The sequence below is a fragment of the Oncorhynchus mykiss genome, chromosome 13 (genome assembly GCF_057628025.1).
Source record: "Oncorhynchus mykiss isolate SJ-2025 chromosome 13, ASM5762802v1, whole genome shotgun sequence".
Lineage (NCBI taxonomy): Eukaryota > Metazoa > Chordata > Actinopteri > Salmoniformes > Salmonidae > Oncorhynchus > Oncorhynchus mykiss.
This window is the reverse complement of record NC_143034.1, coordinates 19,952,073-19,975,920: the sequence shown is the minus strand read 5'-3', so window position 1 is coordinate 19,975,920 and position 23,848 is coordinate 19,952,073. Positions and strand designations below refer to the sequence as shown.

General features: G+C 42.3%; 2 protein-coding genes across 8 annotated transcripts in view; both read right to left on the bottom strand.

Moving 5' to 3' along the window:
- Positions 1–16,240, bottom strand: part of LOC110487234 (CREB-binding protein) — a 68,018-nt gene extending 51,778 nt beyond the window's left edge. For all 6 annotated transcript variants that reach the window (XM_090195583.1, XM_090195584.1, XM_090195587.1 and 3 more), the window contains exon 1: positions 15,344–16,240. In XM_090195583.1, coding sequence (XP_090051709.1) covers positions 15,344–15,431 — 88 coding nt within the window. In that variant the 5' untranslated portion in view covers positions 15,432–16,240. The remainder of the gene's footprint in view (positions 1–15,343) is intronic.
- A 799-nt stretch (positions 16,241–17,039) lies between these two features.
- LOC110485545 (adenylate cyclase type 9) overlaps positions 17,040–23,848 on the bottom strand; it is a 103,936-nt gene continuing 97,127 nt past the window's right edge. For both annotated transcript variants that reach the window (XM_090195592.1, XM_090195593.1), the window contains one exon: positions 17,040–22,790. In XM_090195592.1, coding sequence (XP_090051718.1) covers positions 21,371–22,790 — 1,420 coding nt within the window. In that variant the 3' untranslated portion in view covers positions 17,040–21,370. The remainder of the gene's footprint in view (positions 22,791–23,848) is intronic.

The following is a 23,848-nucleotide window of genomic DNA, read 5'->3' as shown; positions in this document are numbered from 1 at the left end:
GTGGCCACCAGCTGCATTAAGTACTGCAGTGCATCTCCTCCTCATGGACTGCACCAGATTTGCCAGTTCTTGCTGTGAGATGTTACCCCACTCTTCCCCCAAGGCACCTGCAAGTTCCCAGACATTTCTGGGGGGGGAATGGCCCTAGCCCTCACCCTCCGATCCGACAGGTCCCAGACGTGCGCAATGGGATTGAGATCCGGGCTCTTCGCTGGCCATGGCAGAACACTGACATTGCTGTCTTGCAGGAATTCACGCACAGAGCGAGCAGCATGGCTGGTGACATTGTCATGCTGGACAACATACATAAATACTACTATGGAACACCATTTGGGTCTTTGCGTGTCAAAAAAAGATAGTCAAATAACACTATTTGACACATCAAATAACACAGTTATATGATAGAATGTTGTGTGTTCTGAATAGCTTGGTACCTAGCTAGCACCAATACAACCAGCCTGAAAACAATGACCAGTGGAAACTGCAGTCATTTTTATTATTCTTAGGAATGAATCCTTGTGAGTAAGTATTAGCTAGATAGCCACTTGTTGTTTGCCTATTAAAAATTGAACTTCTGTTCATAAAAATAAAGCTAGCGAGCTACTTAACCCTGCTGCCAAAAGCTAACGTTATAAGCAGCCAGCTAACAAGGCTCGACCGGAGCGGGTTGTGAAGCTAGGCACAACAGTGGAATTTGTGGTTTGCCTTCAAAATAAAAGTACCTCTTTGAAAGTGATGCAGAAGGTTTCAATTGGTGGAATCATGCCATATTTAGACCAGATCATGTTCAACAAGGTTGGAATGTGAAGCAATGAAATTGGGTATCAGTCTACTCGGTGACACCTACAGAACACAACTGAAGAGTTTAAGCAAATATTAGTGTTATAGCTCTTATCGCAGGACTGTGAGAAACCACCTCCCCGGTCAGCCTATTGTGTGTATTGACATTCATATTGCACTGTACACCTAAGGATTAACTAAGTATTGGGAAACAATGAAACGGGGTATCAGTCTACTCCATACCCAAGACATTTTCTCCCAACGTCCTCCTCAGAGTTATCAGACTCCAAAACATGCACACAGTATTGTTTTTCCTCGGGAATAGTGTTCAGTACACATAGGTTGACAATAAATGTGGCTAAATTCACAGTTGTTTCAGAGTCCCGCAATAAGAACTACAACACTTATGTTCTCTGGGTGTCACTGAGTAGACTGATACCCCAATTTCATTGATCCACAAACCATAGGTAAGGCTGTACAGTGAAATAAGTATGCCCCCAATGTAATTCTGAAGTATAATAAATCCAGTGTGATTTCAGATTGTCAAATTAACAAAATTGTATTTTGTTGATTATATATAACATTCCAACCTCGTTTAGCTTTATCTATTCCATTATGACATAATTCTACTATTTGTATTCATTTGCATCACTATCAATGACATACTTGTATTTTGAAGGCTAACCGCAAAGTACACGGTTGTGGCTAACCCTTCTTGTGGCTAGCTGCACATAGATGGGTCCGACCATCATTAAGCAAATAAGAACTGTCTTATAAATTAGGGTTATTTTAGATGACACTACAGAAACAGATGTCGTTTTGCTATGTTTTTGGGGAAAAACATTGTTTGCATCCATGAACTGGCTAGCTTATTGTTTTAATGACCAGCACTGTAGGTGCGCGAGATAACTTCACCAGTATCACAGCGTATTGATGAATCGTTGTGACAATACAATATGAAATATGAGTGAGTTTAATCAATGTGTAATAACTATATAAAAAAATGTATGAACGTGTAAAATGATTATGTGACGTGGAGTCATATTCAGGACCGGACACGTCAAATAGTGTTATCTTTTTTGACATGCAAAGACACAAACAGCATTCCATAGAAATCCTGGATGAGAATGAAACTGAACAAATGAACAACGAAACAGCACAGCAAGTAAGTGAAAGAAATAGATTTTGATTATGTTTTACTGTAATGGGGACATACGTAAATGCCAACAAAATAACTTCTTGGTCAGTGTGGTGTGGTGGTGTGTGTGTAACCTTTATTTAACTAGGCAAGTCAGTTATGAACAAATTCTTATTTACAATGACGGCCTAACCCGGACGATGCTGGGCCAATTGTGCGCCGCCCTATGTGACTCCCAATCACGGCCAGATGTAATACAGCCTGGATTCGAACCAGGGACAGTAGTGACGCCTCTTGCACAGAGATACAGTGCCTTAGACGGCTGAGTCCATGTGTGTTAACTATTTAACTGTACTAGAATGATTAAAAGGCCGCTAAATTTGTAAATATCGGTATCGTTTTTTTTGAGGCAAGGAAAATATTGGATATCGGTATGGGCAAAAACATATCGGTGCATCACTAATGGTAAACGGCCTGAATGAACTATTTTCATTCATCCACCATCTTTGATAGTACTACAACTACGGGGGCGAGCCGGAGCAGAGAGCTAAAGAGTTTTGTCCTCTGATTGGTTCAGCTCCAACTTCAGACGGTTGAGTCAAAAACCACAATGTGCCAACTAGTCTATTTCTGTGTATTTTTCATACCAGTGCACTTTGACCTCAAATTGCATTCAAGCATGGTACGCAAAATGCGTGCAAGTTGGGCTGGGAGATGGAATTGGGAGCGATAGCAGACCTACCATTCACCTCACACTTGATTCCATCGCAACGTGCTAATGAGCTAATGCGTTAACTCGCTAACGCTGCTTGGTGAGTCTACTGCTGATCCACACCACACAGTGAAGAAGCAAAAAAAACAGGAGGGAGGGATGGAGGATGATATTTAAGAAGAGTGATAAATTAGTGATAAATGAGGAGGGTGTTGGTGCCACCTGACAAACACAGTTAACAGTTAGACAGGCAGTGAAAATACAGCATCACTCAAGGGAGGGGGCAAGCGTATTTGGGTAACACTGTCAGGTAGCGTGTTTTGACAGTTAAACAGCCAGTGAAAATACATAATCACTGCATCACTCAATGTTGGTTCCCCATAGGGAAGGGAGAAGGGGGAAGAGTATTTGGGTAACATCGTCAGGAAGTGTGACTGGGAATTGTGGTGGAGGGAGACAATTGAAGACATGCCAGGGGATGAGACTCAGTGGATACAACAAATTAACCCAAACAGAACTTGCTAATTATATTTCTGCAGGGCTGTGGAAATTTACTTAAGGGTTGATAAAATGCAGTTATGGATTTTACCCAGTCTCAAAGCCGAATGGTTTAGATTGCTTGGAATGTTACGGGAGAAGCTCCGACCAATTGCGACCATGCCTGTGCAGATCAAACTTTTTATTTTTTTATTGCCGTCTTTGATGAAATGACCCTTTTCATGTAAAAAATAACAGAATACACTGACGATTTAAAGCAAAACCACACTTCCTGAAGAAACCACTGTTTATCCTGCACCAGTGCCAGAGTTTCCTGAAGAGTGTTGCTGGTCAGGTTTCTTAGAAAACCTTTCAGAGCGCCTTCTCTTTTCTCCTGATTTCTAGGAATTTACCCCCATCTTAGCGTAGCCTCGAGGTTTGCGTTAGCTTTCAGAAATCTGCATTGTTAACTCAACTCAAAAGAAGCCCAAATATTGAACAGAGCAGTAGCTTAGTTTATCTGTCTGGATCAAGTGCAATTCTGTGACTTTGGTTGTGTCTACACTTCACACTTGTGTGACTTTATCAGAATACGTAGAGCGCATTGAAAAGACGGGTCTAGACTAGAGGTCGACCGATTATGATTTTTCAATGCCGATACAGATTGGACCAGAAAAACCACAACAAAAAAATAATAATGTAATAATGATAATTACAACAATACTGAATGAAAACGTATTTTAACTTAATATAATACATCAATAAAACTCAATTTAGCCTTGAGTAAATAATGAAACATGTTCAATTTGGTTTACATAATGCAAAAACACATTGTTGGAGAAGAAAGTAAAAGTGAAATGTGCTATGTAAGAAAGCTAACGTTTCATTTCCTTGCTCAGAACATGAGAACATATGAAAGCTGGTGGTTCCTTTTAACATGAGTCTTCAATATTCCCGGGTAAGAAGTTTTAGGTTGTAGTTATTATAGGACTATTTCCCTCTATACCATTTGTATATCATTAACCTTGACTATTGGATGTTCTTATAGGCACCTTAGTATTGCCAGTGTAACAGTATAGCTTCCTTCCCTCTAGTTAGCGCGCGCTAACTAGCTAGCCATTTCACGTCGGTTACACCAGCCTCATCTCAGGAGTTGATAGGCTTGAAGTCATAAACAGCGCAATGCTTGACGCACAACGAAGAGCTGATGGCAAATGCACGAAAGTGCTGTTTGAATGAATGTTTACGGGCCTGCTTCTGCCTACCACCGCTCAGTCAGATACTTGTATGCTCAGTCAGATATGCAACGCAGGAGACGCTAGATAATAGCTAGTAATATCATCAACCATGTGTAGTTAACTAGTGATTATGATTGATTGTTTTTTATAAGATAAGTTTAATGCTAGCTAGCAACTTACCTTGGCTTACTGCATTCGCGTAACAGGCAGTCTCCTTGTGGAGTGCAACGAGAGAGAGGCAGGTCGTTATTGCATTGGACTACTTAACTATAAGGTTGCAAGACTAGATCCCCCAAGCAGACACGGTGAAAATCTGTCGTTCTGCCCCTGAACAAAGCAGTTAACCCACCGTTCCTAGGCCATCATTGAAAATAAGAATGTGTTAACTGACTTGCCCAATTAAATAAAAGGTATAAAAAAAAAAACACATTATTGTTATTATTTAATTATTTTTTTAATCGGCGCCCAAAAATACTGATTACCGATTGTTATGAAAACTTGAAATTGGCCCTAATTAATTGGCCATTCCGATTAATCGGTCGACCTCTAGTCTAGACGCACAAATGTTGCTTTGTGGTCTGATCTAGCTGACCAATTCAGGAGGTGGTCAGGGATGCACTGTGTGCAGATTTCTCAGTTGATGCAAATCAGGCTCCTGAAAGCGCATACAGTGGGCAACAAGAAAACTTGTGTTTTGGGGACGAGATGTACCTTGTCATTTTAACGTTGGGGGAAATATGTTCTTCGAGCGTGACAAACATGTTTCGCTGGCATCATAAATGCTTGCCAGCTAGCTAATATTTAGACTAAACATTTTGGCTTTTTTATGACGGTTTTGGAGCAGTGGCTTCTTCCTTTCTGAGCAGTCTTTCAGGTTGTGCCGATATAGGACTTGTTTTACTGTGGATATAAATAATTTCCTCCAGCATCTTCACAAGGTCCTTTGCTGTTGTTCTGGGGTTGATTTCCACTTTTCTCACCAAAGTACGTTCATCTCTAGGAGACAGAACGCATCTCCTTCCTGAGCAGTATGACGGCTGCGTAGTCCCATGGTGTTTATACTTGTGTACTATTGTTTGTACAGATGAACGTGGTACCTTCAGGCGTTTGGAAATTGCTCCCAAGGATGAAGCAGACTTGTGGAGGTCTACAATTATTTTCTGGGGTCTTGGCTGATTTATTTTGATTTTCCCATGATGTCAAGCAAAGAGACACTGAGTTTAAAGGTAGGCCTTGAAATACATCCATAGGTACACCTCTAATTGACTCAAATGATGTAAATTAGCCCAAGCTGTTTAAAAGCACTGACCCACTGGAATTGTAATACAGTCAATTGTAAGTGCAATAATCTGTCTGTAAACAATTGTTGGAAAGATTACTTGTGTCATGCACAAAGTAGATGTCCTAAACAACTTGTCAAAACTATATTTTGTTAACAAGACATTTGTGGAGTGGTTGAAAAACTAGTTTTAATGACTCCAACCTAAGTGTATGTAAACATCTGACTCTCCCACTTCCTCAATATCACTCCCTCTTTTTCTACTCACTGTCTTTCTAGTTCTCTCCCTTCAGCTCTTCCTTCTTTCACTTGCTCTCACCACCACTTGTCCTTCTCTTTCAGCTCTCAAGGTTCTTCACTCTCCGTCTCTAGCTCCATCCAGCTGTATATTCTCTGCTAAGCTTAGTGGCTGAGGCCAGCAGTGAGTGGCACAGTTTTCTGTCCGAGCCAGGCGCCTTCACACACACAATGTCCCGGTCGGTCAATCACCAAGTCAAGCATGGCTTATTTTCACAGCCTGCACGAGCCGAGCACACACACTCCTCCTGCATCTCCCTCTTACACAGACTACTTTATGTCCCCTCACACACACACACACCTCTGCCCTCCTTTGAGCAGCAGGGAGCTGGCGATGGGATCTGTGCTGACTTTATATTTCCTGGCTGGAGTAGATTGCAAGAGCACGAAATAGAGCAAGAAGAGTGTCCATTTCAACACAAAGGGGCTAATGACCCAACTAAACCAGATGTCAAAACTTGGAGACTAGCAAAACGAGGCTATTCAGGCACCATCCCTTCCTTCTCCAAAACCATTCACCCAAATGAAAAGTGCTTTTCAGGTATTCAGAGGGGACTTCAACTTGATGGATGAACAAGGCTTATTTGCTTGGGATGAGAATTTGGAGTATTTTCTATTAGAGCTGAGACAATACACCGAAATTGACTGACAATGCTATCCTCTTACTGAAGCATTTTGCTTAAGTCGGTCATTTCCGGTGATTTTGCTACACAACGTTCCTGTAGATAGACCAATGGTTTAAGAACAACAGTAATATACGCATTGTGTTGATTCCTGCTATGAAATATCTGCCTTTTCCGTTTTGCTGTTGGCTGCTGACTCCCACTCCCTCCCCCCACTGACACAGAGGAGGGAGAGATGCATTCTGAGAAGCACAAGCAAATGACCATTGCTCAAAATACTATTGCGGGAAAAAGGTTTTAAAGCAACTACTGTTGTTCTAGTCAAAGCTTTCTGTGAGGATATCACGCATGCCTCACCTGTTAATATCGAGTCCGTGGCACCACTTCTCAACCAGAGTAGGCTGTAGTGTGCCATTTGCGGTAAATAGACCGATATCAAGAATGCCTAACACTGGAAAGTTTTTGTGGGACATTGTTTTAAAATTCCCACTTCCTCAGGTGTTGAAGAATATAGCCTATATGGGCCAATATGCAATTGTATGTTTTGTCCATGTCGCCCAGCTGTAGCACCTCCCTAAAAAAGTTAAAATAGCTGATTTATCATTATCGCAAAAAACAGGCAATTTATTGCGAGATGGATTTTTGTCCATATCGCCCAGCTCCATTTGCCATACATTTTCTACACTCTGTATCAAAGCCATATCAAATATCTTGGTTCTAAAGTAGTTGCTATAGAGCTATTTCATATTAATTGTTGAGAGGAAAATAGTACACCTACAAACATCTGAGAATCTCCTCTTCAAAAGGGTCAGTAATTGCTTCCAAAGCTGTGTTTTTCCCACAATTGCATTTTACAATTAGAACACTTTTTTTAATTTTTTATCCCAGAGCACAGGGAGAGGGAGTGAATAGGAAGTTTGGACTGAGAAAAAAATTGGACTGAGGTGAGCGTGTAATGCGACCAATTAAAAATGTAACTTGCGACACAAGTCAAAGGGTCGTAAAATGTTCAGTCAGGCAGGAGCCCTGGAAGACAACTGTCGTTATCAGATAGTACGCGATGCAAGAGCGGTTCAAAGTTTCTTACGCCATCCATGTCCACTTTAACACGGCATCTTTTTCCCTGTCCGTCTTTCATTCATCACCTCCCTCTCTCTTTTCAAGTTGACAACTGACCGATGTGAGTGGGAGACGCAAGCATGGCAATATCTGCTATATAATGAGAGGAAACGGTGAGGCTTAAAAATAAACGGCTTAAAACGTGTGCAGTGACTGCAGACTGGCATTTAAAACTGCCAATTAGGTTGTAATATGGGCCAGGCTCAGCCGGCGCAAAAAGACACTGTCATACGTGTGACAACCCACCCACCCCTCCACGGAGGTTCCATTACTAAGTGCATCATGAGTATGTGACACGGGTGGGCCCTAAATGTGCCATTTGGAGAGCAGGGAGCGTGCTGACGGAGGGCTCCTATCGTTAAAGCAGTGGAATGGAATATCATGCTAGTCATAGTATCAGGCGGCAGGGTAGCCTAGTGGTTAGTGTTGGACTAGTAACCGAAAGGTTGCAAGTTCAAATCCCTGAGCTGACAAGGTACAAATCTGTCGTTCTGCCCCTGAACAGGGGGGCCATCATTGAAAATAAGAATTTGTTCTTAACTGACTTGCCTAGTTAAATAAAGGTAAAAAAATAAATAGTAGTCTGCCCCAGTATCTGCACGTTAGAGATTTTGACGATGAGTATGATGTGTCTCAGATTCAAACCCCCATTAGACAGCTCTGCAAGCATTATGTCAAAATAAGTGTGTTACTCACCAAATATGGATGAGCAACAATCTTCATTTACTCCCATTACGCTATGTACTTCCAAAAAGTCTAAATACAAATTTACAAGCAACTGAATCAAATCCGATTCAGCACCTTCATTACAGCCACCTACATGTCGAAAGTCTAAAACAGCTCAATACACTGGAAGTGCCGAAGTGGACACTTTTCAGTCGCTTGTCAATTTTTATATAGACCTTTTTTTGGAAGTACATAGCTACCGGCTGTAGATTAAGACAGTTGATCATTGAAACCCAAATTTTGGTGAGTAACAAATGTATTTTGACAGAGCTGTCTAATGAGAGTTTGAGCTTCCTAGTCATTAAAAGGAAACGCGTCATACTCACCTAAATCTCTAACACACAGACACTGGGGCACGTAGAGTCCTAATACTTGCCAGGAACCTCACGATACGATATCACAATACTTAAGTGCCGATACGATATGTATTGTGATTTTCAGGAGTCTATATGTATTGCGATTAGATACAGAGATTAATGCGATTTGATGTTCCAAACATATTGCTCACGGACTATAGAAAACATTAAGAACTAGGGATGCACGATATATCGGTGAACATATCGGAATCGGCCGATAACATCGACCCGATGTCTAGAATAACGCCGATGTGCAAAACCGATGTCAAAGCTGACGTGCATACCTATATAACGTAGGCAGATGACGTAATGATGCCACGAAAAATACTGCCCGACACGTGGACATACGTCACTGCCAACAAAATAACTTGTGTTCAACTATTTAACTGTACTAGAATGCTTAATAAAAGGCCACAAATTTTAAGTATCGGCATTGGCCAAAAATGTAACCTCGGTGCATCCCTATTAGGAACACCTGCTCTTTCCATGACAGACTGACCAGGTGAAAGCTATGAGCCCTTATTGATGTCACTTGTTAAATCCAATAAGTCAGTGTAGATGAAGGGGAGGAGACACGTTAAATAATGATTTTTAAGCCTTGAGACATTCAGAGGGTGAATGGGCAAGATAACATATTTAACCCTTGTGTGGTGTTCGGGTCTGTGGGACCCATTTTCAATATTAACTAAAATAAAAATTATACAATTAATAATTTGTTAAACCTGAGACTCATTGGCCTTGGCTTACTTTCTTTGAAGAACATCTGAAATAACATTTTTCATTTGAGGGCACCCACTACACATTTATATTACATATGTAGTGTTCGGGTCCACTGGAAAAGTGTGGAAAAGTGTGTGTGTTGGTGAACACAAGTAAAAATTTAACAAAAAGGTTTGCTGGGTGCCTTCACTCAGTCTTCCTCCTCCCTGGGCCTGCTGTCTCCCTGCCTGTCTGCCGGTTTTCTAGCACTCTTTACCCTTTGTAGTGTGTGAAACTATACAAAAGTATTGCGGGAACCTGCACAATGTTATTACAATACATTATTTCAATACATTGTATAAAAAAATACATTTTAAAAAGTATTTTGAAACACTACCCCAGCCAGGTGGAAATTGGGGGAGGGACAACAAATAAATAGCTTTGCATGTGTGGCTCCTTACGACAATCAATCAGCATGGGAAAAAAATAATCTCTACTCAGAGGGCCTTAGAAATAACGTTTGCTAGAGAGAGAATGAGCGTCTTCCACTTTGGAAGATCAAGAATTAAATCGGGATCATGTCTCTGTCAATTCCGCATTGACGCGGATGGCAGTTACGCATGTGCAGGACGTAGTTTTCTTTTGAACTGTTCATCTCAGACACCACCCAGAAAATCATTCTGGACTGCACTAATTTGGGGGGGGGGGGGGGGGCGTGTTTTTGGAAAGGGATGGACCAAACTCATTTACATGCCTACTTTGGTGTTCTTATCCTTGCTGGTGTTCAGATCCAATGGGAAATCCAGAGAATCCCCTTGGGATTCAAGCTAGAGACAAGAGACAAGAGACAAGCTAGCTGCAATCAGGTCAGTGTGGGACAAGTGGGTGGACCGCCTTCCCCTGTTTTACATCCCTGGGCCCGACGTTACAGTTGATGAGCAGCTTATGACATTTAGAGGCCGCTGCCCCTTCAGGCAGTGCATACCATCTAAACCCGCAAAAAATGGAATCAAGATCTGGGCTGCCTGTGATTCTGCATCATCATATGCGTGAAATGTGCAAGTGTACACAGGGAAGCCAGATGGAGGAGCCCCTGAGAAGAACCAAGGGATGTGGGATGTCCTGGACGTGACACAGGGACTCCGTGGCCATGAAATCACATGCGCTAACTTTTTTTAAACTTCGCACAGGTTGGGACGGGAGCTCCTCACGAGGAAGCTGACGATGGTAGGAACAGTACAAAAAAACAAGCCAGAGCTTCCAACTCAGCTCTTGAATACACGGAACAGGCCTATCAATTCCTCTAAGTTCGTGTTCAAGGCCCACACGTCCCTAGTGTTCTACATGCCAAAGAAAGGCAAAAATGTGGTACTCATGAATACACTGCATAGGGATGGGAGAAGCTGTGGCCAGGAACATCAAAAACCAGGAATCATAATGATTACAATGCCACAAAATCAAATCAAGAGTCGGCTTTCTATTCCGCAACAAAGCCTCCTTCACTCACGCCGCCAAACTTACCCTAGTAAAACTGACTATCCTACCGATCCTCGACTTTGGCGATGTCATCTACAAAATTGCTTCCAACACTCTACTCAGCAAACTGGATGCAGTTTATCACAGTGCCATCCGTTTTGTCACTAAAGCACCTTATACCACCCACCACTGCGACTTGTATGCTCTAGTCGGCTGGCCCTCGCTACATATTCGTCGCCAGACCCACTGGCTCCAGGTCATCTACAAGTCCATGCTAGGTAAAGCTCCGCCTTATCTCAGTTCACTGGTCACGATGGCAACACCCATCCGTAGCACGCGCTCCAGCAGGTGTATCTCACTGATCATCCCTAAAGCCAACACCTCATTTGGCCGCTTTTCGTTCCAGTACTCTGCTGCCTGTGACTGGAACGAATTGCAAAAATCGCTGAAGTTGGAGACTTTTATCTCCCTCACCAACTTCAAACATCTGCTATCTGAGCAGCTAACCGATCGCTGCAGCTGTACATAGTCTATTGGTAAATAGCCCACCCATTTTCACCTACCTCATCCCCATACTGTTTTTATTTATTTACTTTTCTGCTCTTTTGCACACCAATATCTCTACCTGTACATGTCCATCTGATCATTTATCACTCCAGTGTTAATCTGCAAAATTGTAATTATTCGCCTACCTCCTCATGCCTTTTGCACACAATGTATATAGACTCCCCTTTTTTTCTACTGTTTCTACTGTACTCCATGTGTAACTCTGTTGTCTGTTCACACTGCTATGCTTTATCTTGGCCAGGTCGCAGTTGCAAATGAGAACTTGTTCTCAACTAGCCTACCTGGTTAAATAAAGGTGAAATAAAAATAAAATAAATAAACAAAAGGAGGGGTGGACCATTTAGACAAGCTGGTGACTGGCTACAACTGCAAAAGAACCCTACGCTGGTCACTTGTGATATTCTTCAACATCTTAGACATCTCAACACATTTGTCATCTGGATGGCGTTGAACCCAGATTGGAACAGAGGGAAGCTCCAGAGGAGACGGCTCTTTCTTGAAGAGCTGGGCAAGGCATTGGTAAGACCTCAAATCCAGAGGCAACATATCCCAAGGAATCCAGCTTCTGCAGCCATTGTGAGGATTCAGGAGGAGGATGCTGGAGCCCCACCCACCAGACCCACAGAACGAACAACTCCAATACTGGAAGTGTGTGTGTGTCTGACTATCCTACCTTGGCCTGCTGTAACCATATAAGTGAGTGAGATGTTAGTAAAATTCCTGAACTAAGTGTTTTCATCATTCTAGATTGCAGCTGGTAACAACAAGAAGCTCTGCAATGTGTGTGGACCCAAGGAGGACAGGAAGACATTACATGCATCAACTGCAAGAAATACATTTGCAACACACACACACAGTAAAACTCTGTCCCTCATGTGGTGTGTAGACTGGCCTTAATTTGTGTTCAACGAGACTCATTTATCATTTCCATAAAATACTGTATGTAAGATTTGTCCTTACAATTTGTTGAGTACAAAGCAATAACCATCAATAGTGATGGTTTATATTTGTTCAAGACAAACATGATTTAGTCCAACCATGTCTTGATTATAATAGATTTTAGTTTACAAAAATCACCCTTTATCCAAAACAAATATTGATAATTGATAAATGTGACCTAGCAGAGGTAAGTCAACAATAAGTATTTTTACATAAATTGTTATGGCTGTATTGTTTTAAAAACCCAATAATGTTATGGGTCCATCGGCACAGCGAACATTGGGTGAATAACAAAAACATGAACCCCACACAAGGGTTAAGTGCCTGTAGGTACCAGGCACACCAGTTTGAGTGTGTCAAGAACTGCAACATTACTGGGTTTCTCAAGCTCAACAGTTTCCTATGTGTATCAAGAACCACCCAAAAGACATACAGCCAACTCGACAACTGTGGGAAGCATTGGAGCCAACATGGGCGAGAATCCCTGTGGAACACTTTCGACACCTTGAAGAGTCCATGCCCCGACAAATTGAGGCTGTGCTGAGGGAAAACGGGGGTGCAACTCAATATTAGGAAGGTGTTCCTAATGTTTTTTACACTCTGTGTACTGAATGTTTGCTGCAGAGAGACAATAGACAGCATGAGAAAACGAGGTTGTGATAAGTCAAAAGTGCTGAAAACATGTTAGCTCGCTATTTAAAAAGGGTGAGGACAAGCTATAGGACGTAAAATACAGCCGTATAGATACAGGTACAGCCGACTAGCGCTAGCTAATGCTACCTGCAGGAGCAAAATATATTTCTCGATTTTACAAATTGACACTTACAGTCAAATATCAATATAATATCATCCAAAAATAATATTGCGATATGTAAATGTTTAGATTCCCCCCCATTTAACATCAACTGTCATTACTAATTGCTGATTTTACAATTAGACTCAAACGGATACGTATTAGCTTGTTTTTTAAATTCAATTTGTACTTTGGCATAGTAATTTCTGAATGAGTTAATTTGAATGAGCAGAGCTATGCCTCTTCACTAACAACTCTAGAGAATGACAGACCAAAGCCAGTAAATAGCCAGCAAACAATGAACCAACCTCCTTCCCTTCAACTACCTTTACGCTGTGGTGCTGTTCAACACACATGACTTACTACAACGGCCTGCCTTGAGAGTAGCTGCTGAGCTCACAAGTAGCTAAGCCTAGAGGTGGCTACATCAAGACGTGGGCAATGTGTGCACTAGTACGTCACACACCCACTGACTAAAGTATTGGTGATGAGGGGAATTGAAGGGGGAGGGGGCAATGGGACCCTGCTGGGGTGACAGATGGCCTGAATAGGGGGTGAGGGGCACGTGTTTGCACTCTGTGACTTCAATGAAAGGCATACCCCCCCATTCACCGTGGGAGTGATGTGCAACCCAAACTGGGCCTCTCGGCAGGGACCCAACGTCAGGGCAGGGGATGCTCCTATGGGTCTCTCCAGGCATGACCGCAGACACTAAGGGGGAAAACGCACACCACACCTTGTCTGGGGTAATTTACTGCTAACAGCTCCTAGCGTTCCCACGCTTCCAGGCTCTGCTGGGCTAACATGGCAATTGGAGATTGAACACTTGGGGTCGATAATAACATACCAGGGGTTGGATGCATTAGGGGATTTTGCAATGGATTGTGTGTGAATAACATGGTCATCACCAAAGAAAGTAATGGACATCGGAATCAGCAGATGTGTTGCTTTGGTTATTGTCTCTATTGGCTACATAGTGAAAGAGGCATGGTGCATTCACAACTACAATTCTAACATTCTGGTTCAGTAACTTTTTATCTAGAACATTTGAAAGAGGTAGGCCCTACAAGTGTATTCTATCAGCAGTGGGAAACCCATATGAACAGATATGGAACATGATATAGCAATGAAAAGTGACAACTGTCAAGATATTGGGACATAAGACTGCATTTTATGACATTGACACAACATGCAATCAAATGCATGACAGTGTGGGAGTGGGACATGATAGGCCTATGGTTAAATTACTTTAATCTGACCATGGCATCAGAATTGGCCTACTCTGAGCCAAGACTCTCAGCCAGTTCGGCATGCAGCAGGGTGCAAGACTGTGCCTAAAATGTTTCTGCAGATAAAGGCCTGCTATCAAGATGTTTGACGAAGGTAAACATGAACATAATTTAGCCCCCAGCAGAGTCCCCAATCCCTATAATAACGTCATTCCATTTTGATATGGGTATAACGGTTAGTTTTCAACAGAGTATCTGACATGATTTAGGCCAGGGATGGGCAACTCCCGTCCTCGGGGCCGGAGTGGTGTTACTCTTCCCCACATCCCTTGGAAACATAGCTGATTAAACTAATTGTATTCTAAACTGAAGACCATGATTAGTTGATTATTGGAGTCAGTTGGGGCAAAAGTGACACCAATCAGGCCCCCGAGGTCTGGAATTGCCCATGCCTGATTTAGGCTGTCACCAATGATATTTCGACAAGTATGTTGCTACTTTGCGCTGAAGGGTAGCCATGTTGACATAGCAGATCAAGCAATTGCTAAACATGTCTCTAGCTGGACATCTAAGCATCAACGGGTTAAGTGTTGCTTTAGTTAACAATAGCCTTTACAAAACTAAAATAGCTAGCCCTGTTTTCCAACATGTCAGAAATGACAGGGATGGACGCGTAACGTTGGCAACAAAGTTTTGTTAGCGGCCAAGCTAGCTAACTAAGGTTTGCTAACTGCTTTGTACAGCTGTTTGAATGACCAAAACGTCAGTTGAATGAATAACTAGTTAACATTAGCTAGCTAAATATCTGGACACACAGAACAAGTCATAAAAAACAAATAACATTTTACTAACTAAAGTAGCTAGCAGGTTAAGTTGGTTTGTGGGCCTTCCTTACCTGGTCCATCTGACGCTGACAGCGCAGGTGAATTCAGCTTCGGTCGCTTTGAGTTGGGAGGTCCGACGTCAAGCAGGTTTTCAGCCATTGTGATCTTTAATGGATTTCTTATTTAATTATTTGAAAAAAATGAAATTCCTGGGACAGAACAGGTTGTTCTGACAACCTCCACCTTTATCTAGTTAGCACGTTAGCAAGCGGTTTGCTCGCTAACGTTGGCTAACTGGCTAATTTTCAAGCAGTGAGGGTGAGATTTTCAAAAAAGATGCAACAGCGCCCCGCTTCGCCACCGCCATTCAACCCATGATAATCCAACAACCAACACCCACATTATCGTTAAATAACCCCAATAAAAAAAATCCCATGAAAAATGTACGTTAAAATTAAATCTAAAAACATTAACATGAATTGTATTTCTGTCCCATAAATCTTTAATTTTAGATGTTCAAACAGCTCATTTTTATGACGTCAAATGTCTTCATGCAAAAATGGTTTGAAGCTCCATAAAATGTACAACTGCAAAAAAATATATATTTTTTGCAAAATTGTCAGTAACAAGCTGTTTCTTCTCCGGTTATCCCCGGTAAACAATATACTGCTCCGAACGGCTATAGGGACTCGAGCGCCGCACTTAAGGGGAAATCAGATACGGGGTTTTCTTGCCGACGACGACCGATCGAATTCCCGTTTTTTCGTCAAAAATACTTCAGAAAAGGTGAAAATAGTTCGTTTTCAGGGGAAGTTTTCCGTCAAACCTCGGTTTGGATGCTCAATTTCTAAATACAAAATTGTGATCTACCGAAATCCTAATTCCGAGCCACGACAAGATGGCGGCTGTTGATTCCTTCGGTACAAAAAGTTTTTTTTCTCTCTTTTCCAGATAGATAGACTGTAGAGGGGGAGGGTTCGCGCAATCACGCCCTACGTAAACCTATGGTAAAAAGCTTTGAGGTGCGTCACACAAAATTCGCCTAGAATTCCGCTACGGGGCGGTAAGAGACCGTATGAGAATTCCTATTCACCGTAATAACTTGGTAATAAGTATGCTATTGATTCTTCACGTCAATATCGCTGTTGTTAAGGGAGGCAGTACAATGCATTGCAAAGGATAAATCATATTTGTATATTCTTCATTGTTGGATATAAAAACCAAACTAAATTCTTCATTGTTGGATATAAAAACCAAACTAAAATGTGTGGATCAACGCAGCTAGGCCGAAGTCTATCTGATCAATCTTCTCTAACATGAAATATGGCTAAAATGAAGATGACACAAGTAAACAAAAGTTTGGATCCTTTAATTTCTGTACTTTTCTTTCTTGATTTACCTGCCAGGCCTACCTTCCCACTGGCCTCATCTCTCCTGTGTATGTTGGCACACAATGCTGATCCCCCCCCCCCCCACGTCCATCTTCTTTGAATCAATGTCAGTGTGATGGACTTTGGACTGTCTAATAAGCCTAATAGGTCTCCACATTAACATTGAATTAACACATTAACTCTTGAATTAAGGACCAAAATATTTTACTATTGTACTTATGCTAGTTGCAGGGGATTGGTGGTTGTCATAATTATGGTAGAAATATTGCCGCACTTGCAGCATCTAAAATACTTATTTTGACACAAGCCCTTGAAAGATCATACGTAATATATCACTCACAAAGTCACCCAGACAGCCAGGCAGATGACACAACAGTTTGATATGGAAGTGTTCTCCTGTTCATCGATTTTCACAAAAAGTCCAAATCTGGCTCAGGCACATGTACAAAAAGTTGAAACAAAATCATAAATGTGACATCAAATACATATTGCATATGTACATACATAGTGAGTGCCTTGTGCAACTGTATACAGATTATGTTCATCGTGTTTAAAAATGATACATTGGCTATGGTTAATGTGCACAATAACAAATAAACAAACAATAGCACACTGACTGATTGAAAAATGGCAAATATAAACAAGCAAAAAAACACAATAACATACATCTCAGATCAACAAATTTAAACACTTTGGCTTTTTCCAATATCGTTATCCCCAGTGTGGAAATAACACATGGAGCTAATTTACTATAGTTCATTTACCATAGCGGTGAAAGAAAGTGAGTGTGCAATTTAATCGCGAGTGAATTATCAACTTTGTTTTTGCTTGTGATGATAGTTTGAATGTGCTAACACACCCACAAATATTTAGTATACCTGCACCTCAAACAGTAAAAAGAGGAAGAAAAACTATGTTTTCTCAACAATTCAAATTGTACTTACTAGAGTGAAGGCCTGGTAAAAGGACTTTTTCTGTAAAAAGAAACACAGGCCCAGACACTGGTTCAGTTCAAACAATATATATTTAATCTATCTGTTCCATGCGTCCTTGTTAAAGCTTATGTTAATTACTGAATAATTCGTTTGTTCGTTGTTGGCTTTTGTCTCCCAATTCGTATTAGATATTGTATAGCATAATTATCCTGTATGGCTTAGTTGGGTCCTGTATGGCCTGGTTGGTAGGGCATAGCGCTTGTAATGCCAGGATTGTGTGTTTGATTCCCAGGACCACCCATATGTAAAATGTATGCATGACTGTAAGTCACTTTGTTTAAAAGTGTCTGCTAAATGGCATATATATTATATATTCTTTTGAATTGGGCTCAATTAAAATAGACTTCTGGAGGCTTTATCCATGTCATGAAAGCTAACAAACAAACCCTAAGGTTGGTTAGAAATGTCAAGAGAGGCAAAGAAAGAAATCAATGACTAATTGCGGGAGTGTATGGGTGAGAAGTGGTAGCAAAAAGCATAAGTATGTCCACGCAAACACACAGGCAATCACACACACACACACACACACACACACACACACACACACACACACACACACATACACACACACACACACACACACACACAGAGCAAAGTGGTGAAAATTTCAGACTCAAACAAGCAAAGTCAAAGTCATTCCCGCCCATTCCTCCCTTTTTACCAGAGAGCACAGAGTTGGAGACAGTTTCGTTTTTACTTCTATTCCCTTTTTTATTTCTCAGTATTGGTGAAGGTTTTAGTAAGAGGGTGACATGCCCATATCCCTCCTCCGTGTTCTGCCTAGTTCCCTTAAAAAAAAAAATTGTCCCTTGGATACCAGTCTTGGTTACTGTGCCCTTTCACTCCAAACTCAATACAAATCGCTACTGTACTCCTCCTCACTCTAACTAACAACATAAATACAAGTGTGATTCAATGCACAAACACTTACTTAAGTAATCATAAACCAGATAGATACACGATTGATGGTAAATACGGTATGCTTCTGTGGAAGTGAAAGATAAAGTGTGGCTTTTTTTCATGTGTGATAAATAAAAATATATCCAAATATTTAATACAAAGATCCACAGTACTTTAATTCATAATATAAAAATGGTGTGTGTCGAATTATTAGCTATAGTCAGATATATAGAACCTATGAATGTGCTACAAAGTTATTGGAAGTGGAAAGGCATTTGAGGATAAAAATATCAAGAAGGCTGACAATAAGCCACCAAACTACATCCACACAAGATGTCTAATAAAAGGCACTGACATATTAGAAGTACATATTGGTGGTAGGTAAACAAAAGTCCCAAACTCTAAATAGACTCAGCATTTTGGCAAGGGTACATTGGCATAATATGAACAACATATAGCACTTAATTCCGATGTAATACTATTTCTAGATCTTTTTATGGGCACTCACCTTGAAGTTATAGGCCATCTGCTTTGATTCGTATCGTATGTTTATAACTTGTCTGATAGCCCACTTAAAGACCCTTAAACTAGCTCTTATTGGTTCTCCCTGCAGTTTAGAGTAGAGGTATCCCAAAAGATTACTCATCAGATCCAAGTCCGAGCATCGACCATTAGGAATTAAAACACAAAACTGACCCTTGATCAGCACCATGGGGCAACTTCAACTTTCAGTCTTTCTCCTTAGTCAAATAGACTTGGGGGGAAAAGCACACACGCACACATACACACATACACACATACACACATACACACAGATTTTCCTACTACTTTCTGTCTGAAATGTAAGACACAAAAGTGACAGGGCTACAGATGAATCCCCTATAGACCCTTCCTTTCAGAAGTAAAAGCTTGAGCAGAAAAGAGGGGAAAAGGCAAGGTGAGAGAAAAGAGAAAAGCGAGGGAGCACGGAAGAGACCTTGGGCACACCACCCTTCACATAGAATTCACAGAGAATCAGTCAGAGAGAGAGAGAGAAAGAAAAAACCAAGTGAGCAAGATGTTGATTTTCTCAAAACAGGAGTTGCAGTTGGAACTGCTCAAGGCGATTCATCATTTCATAAAACATACAATCATCATCATTGCTATCATCATCATACTAACTCAACAAAAAATATATTTTTTAGGCACTACAAAAAATGTACTCGAAAAGGAAAACTTTGAAAAATATAGGTTGCATTGCACCCAAATAATAACTTGATGAAAGTGGCACATTTTAAGTACATTAATACAGTAGAGCCTCCCTCATGCAGAGGCTGTGATTGGATAAAAGATTAAACGTCCCACCCCAACCAGCATGTCACACAAAGCTAAAGGCAGCCGTGATTAGCCATTGGTTGAATCTGGTGTCGGTCAAAATCATTTGTTTCTGTGGCAACTAACACAATGGATAGAACTTCATACAAACTTGAGTTTTCACTTCAATACACATTAATACATGTTATAACATGTTAATAAACTGTTTGTAATGAATTCTGTTCCTTTTGGCGAATGTCATACTTTTAACACATATTATCCCTAAAGATTTTAAGTGCTTTCCCATTTTGATATAACCAAATAGTCCCTTTAATTTCCAACACTATGATTCCCTTAAACGATTTTTAGATGTGTGCTTTTTCAGTATACTTGTTAGAGTATAATCGTTACTTGAGAGTGCTATAACGTATGTGTTCAGTTTTCTTACTGTCAAGACTGTTTGGTATGGGCTACCATCCCAATTTGCCATTTCCATTTAGGAGAGGTCTAGGAGAAGTTGTGTGAGACCCAGCGAGGAGATCTGTGGTTCTGACAGTTATGTTCCACAGACCACTTAAAGAAGCTGTACGGAAGTTTCTTTAAAAAAAAACGTGTTTCCTGTAAAGTTGTACATAAAAAAGTGTCAGTGTGAAGATAAATCCCTATGTTGGTTTTCCCTTTAGTATTGGGTCTATGTAGCACATCACAAACACTCTAAGCCATCGTCTCAAAGCAGAAACACCAATAACACTGCTTTTTGTCATTCCCTTATTCTACCCATAACTCCCTGCTTCTTACCCATGATCCACCACTGTCTGGCACGTCATTTATTTCCCTTTACGGTCAGGCGAACAGGCTACAACTGATCAAGTGAAAAACTGAATATGGCACAAACGACAACGATACAATAACTAAATAAATTGCATTGAAAAAACAACTTGTAGTAAAAGAACCACAGCATCATCGGTAGACGAGGTTTGAAATAGAAAAAAGAAGTCATGCTAAAGATTGTTCCAACCTTTTTTGTGTTTTTGTTCCATATTCATTTCTTGTTCGTTAACGGTTCTTGTCCTGAAGGCACTTCTTTACATATCAACCAAAGCATAAGACAAATAAAACCTCAACACCAACAAGCAAAAACCCTTTCTCTACTCCTCCTCCTCCCTCCCCCTGCTTTATATTGTGCCACAATAACTGTGCTCAACACAGCCCTCCCCCTTCCTATAGAAAAGTGATGAGACATCATTGCTTGACTACAAGTCAATGTCCAAAGGTCACTCTGTCTGCAGTCACATTTCATCATGTGAAAACATCTGTTTTGGTTCAGAAAGGTGATTAATGGATAAGTTAGGGGGGAAAAACTACCCCCATCCCTACAAACCTGTATCTGTAGCTACTTCTGTCTTCAGCTCAGCTCAGAGAAAGGAGTGCTGATCGAGGATCAGTTTCGACTTTAAAATCATAATGAATAGGATTATATGGATAAGGGGGAGCTGATCCTAGATCAGCACTTGATGGATCAAAGGCGTGACATGAAATCCTCCTTATTGAGCTTTGTCAGCTCATTCGCTTCCTCCTCTTCCTCTTCCTCAGGCTGTGCCAAGGTACAGGGTACTAGCTCCGGGTCTAGGTCCAGGGTAAGGGGGTGAGGGTCCGTGCCCGTAGCAGCGGGGTGGCCAGCCCCAGTTTGGGGGATTCCTGGTGGAGTTGGAGGAGCGTCCCTGTACCCCTCTGCCCGATCTGCCCTCACCCCGCAGGACTTGGCCGGGCCTGGCTCTGGCCCTAGTCCTGAAGGAACTACAGGAGGTCCTATGGAAGAGGCTTGGGGGGTGAATGTGGAGGAAGAGGAGGATGTGGGAGGAGTGTAAGAAGAGGATAAAGGAGGAGGGGCTGGCGCATTGGCACTTGCATCAGAATTGGTCGTATTAACGGCGTCCCCTTCCCCCACGGGTCCAACGGCTGCCTGTGATTGGACAGGTTTCACCGGGGGCAAAACAGCAACTAATTGATGTGGCTGTAGCCAAGGCTCAGCCAATAGCTGCCCACCTCTTTCAGCGCTCCTGGGATACAGGAAGGTCCTCATTTGACCTTTGCCCTTGACGTTGACGGTACCGCGGTAGTCAAACTCTAAGCCCATTCCGCTGAGCGCCGAGTGGCTCTCCTCACTCACCTGTACCCGACACTCCACCCCTGTAGAGTCCATGCGACTCGCAATATTCACTGTGTCTCCCCAGATGTCGTAGAGCAACTTGGTAGTGCCGATCACCCCCGCTGTCAGGGGACCATGGTTGAACCCGATACGGAGCTTAAACCCAAAGCCTAGCATGTTTTTATTGAAGTCGTCCAAAACACCCATCATCTCGAGGGCGAAGTCAAACAGCGCCCTCAGGTGGTTAGAGTTTGGGTGGGAGTCGTCAATGCACTGTTGAGGGTTCAGCCCGGACGCCGCCATGTACGTGGCGCCGATCGTCTTGATCTTCTCCACGTTGGCGAAGTCCGGTTTCCGTAGCAACTCGTCGAAGTCGCCGATGAGCTCATTGAGCACTCGGTAACACTCCTTCCCGCCTTCGTAACTTTCCTCGTAGAATTCAGAAAAATTCACAATACTCGCAAAGATAACCCCGGCGTTGTCGTGATTTTTGGAGTACGACTGGGTCACCTTGAGCTGCTCGGCGACATGGATTGGGATGATGTTGCCTAGCAACCAGTCGGCCTGGTCCCGCATGTTCTGGATCTTGACGCGGTGCTTGTCGGCCTCTATGTTGCCATGGTAATGGAGACGGTAGCTGACCTCAAACTCGTGGTTCAGGAACCAGACCAATAGGAGGAGGAGGAAGTAGGTGAGTACTGCTTCTGGGACCAGTAGGTCTAGGGGTCTCACGGGGTCCATGGCGTCTGGACGTGGTTCTGGAGTGGACCATGTCTCATTGGTGAGGTTACTGGAAAAGAGAAGGAGAAAATTAGAAGAGGGCAGGAGGTAGATGAGGGCAGACAGAGAGAGGAAGGAGTGGTGTGGTGGCTAGAAAGAAAGAGAGAGAAAGAAAGGAGGGTGTAGAGAGAGATGGGTAGACAGAGAGAGAGAATGTGAGAGATAAAGCGAGAGAGAGATAAAAAGGGAGGGTGTAGAGAGAGGTAGACAGACGGAGCCAGCCAGCCAGACAGTCATGAGACAAGACAAACAGAAAGACACACAGAGAGACAGACAGACCTAGAGACAGACAGACCTAGAGACAGACAGCCCTAGAGACAGACAGACCTACCGAGAGAGAGACAGACAGACCGAGAGACAGACAGACAGACAGACAGACAGACAGACAGACCGAAAGAGAGAGAGACAGACAGACAGACCAAGAGACAGACAGACCGAGACACAGACATACAGACCGAGAGACAGACAGACCTACCGAGAGAGAGAGACAGACAGACCTAGAGACAGACAGACCTACCGAGAGAGAGAGACAGACAGACAGACCGAGAGACAGACAGACAGACAGACAGACCGAAAGAGAGAGAGACAGACAGACAGACCAAGAGACAGACAGACCGAGACACAGACATACAGACCGAGAGACAGACAGACCAAGAGACAGACCGAGACACAGACATACAGACTGAGAGACAGACAGAAGGGAGGAGGTTGATATCGATACGCAGCAGTTGCATTACCATGAACCACACCCATTCAGTGTCTACCGTACCACGCTATACATGCCAAGCACTTTCACAACTTAAATCACTTGGCTATAGGCTCAAAGATACACATCGTAGCATCAATTCAACTCATTCTCCCTCTTGTTAAAAAAGGCCAACATGGTCCTTCATGCTCTATGTATTATTCGAGATCCTCTACCTGCAGCATCTCTCCCACAGTTGAGCTTAACCCGTGACTCGTATAAATAGGACCAGCTAGCCAGTCTGACTCACAGAACCTGTCCCAAATGGCACCCTATTCCCTATGGGCCCTGGTCAAAAGTAGGGAATAGGGTGCCTTTGAGAT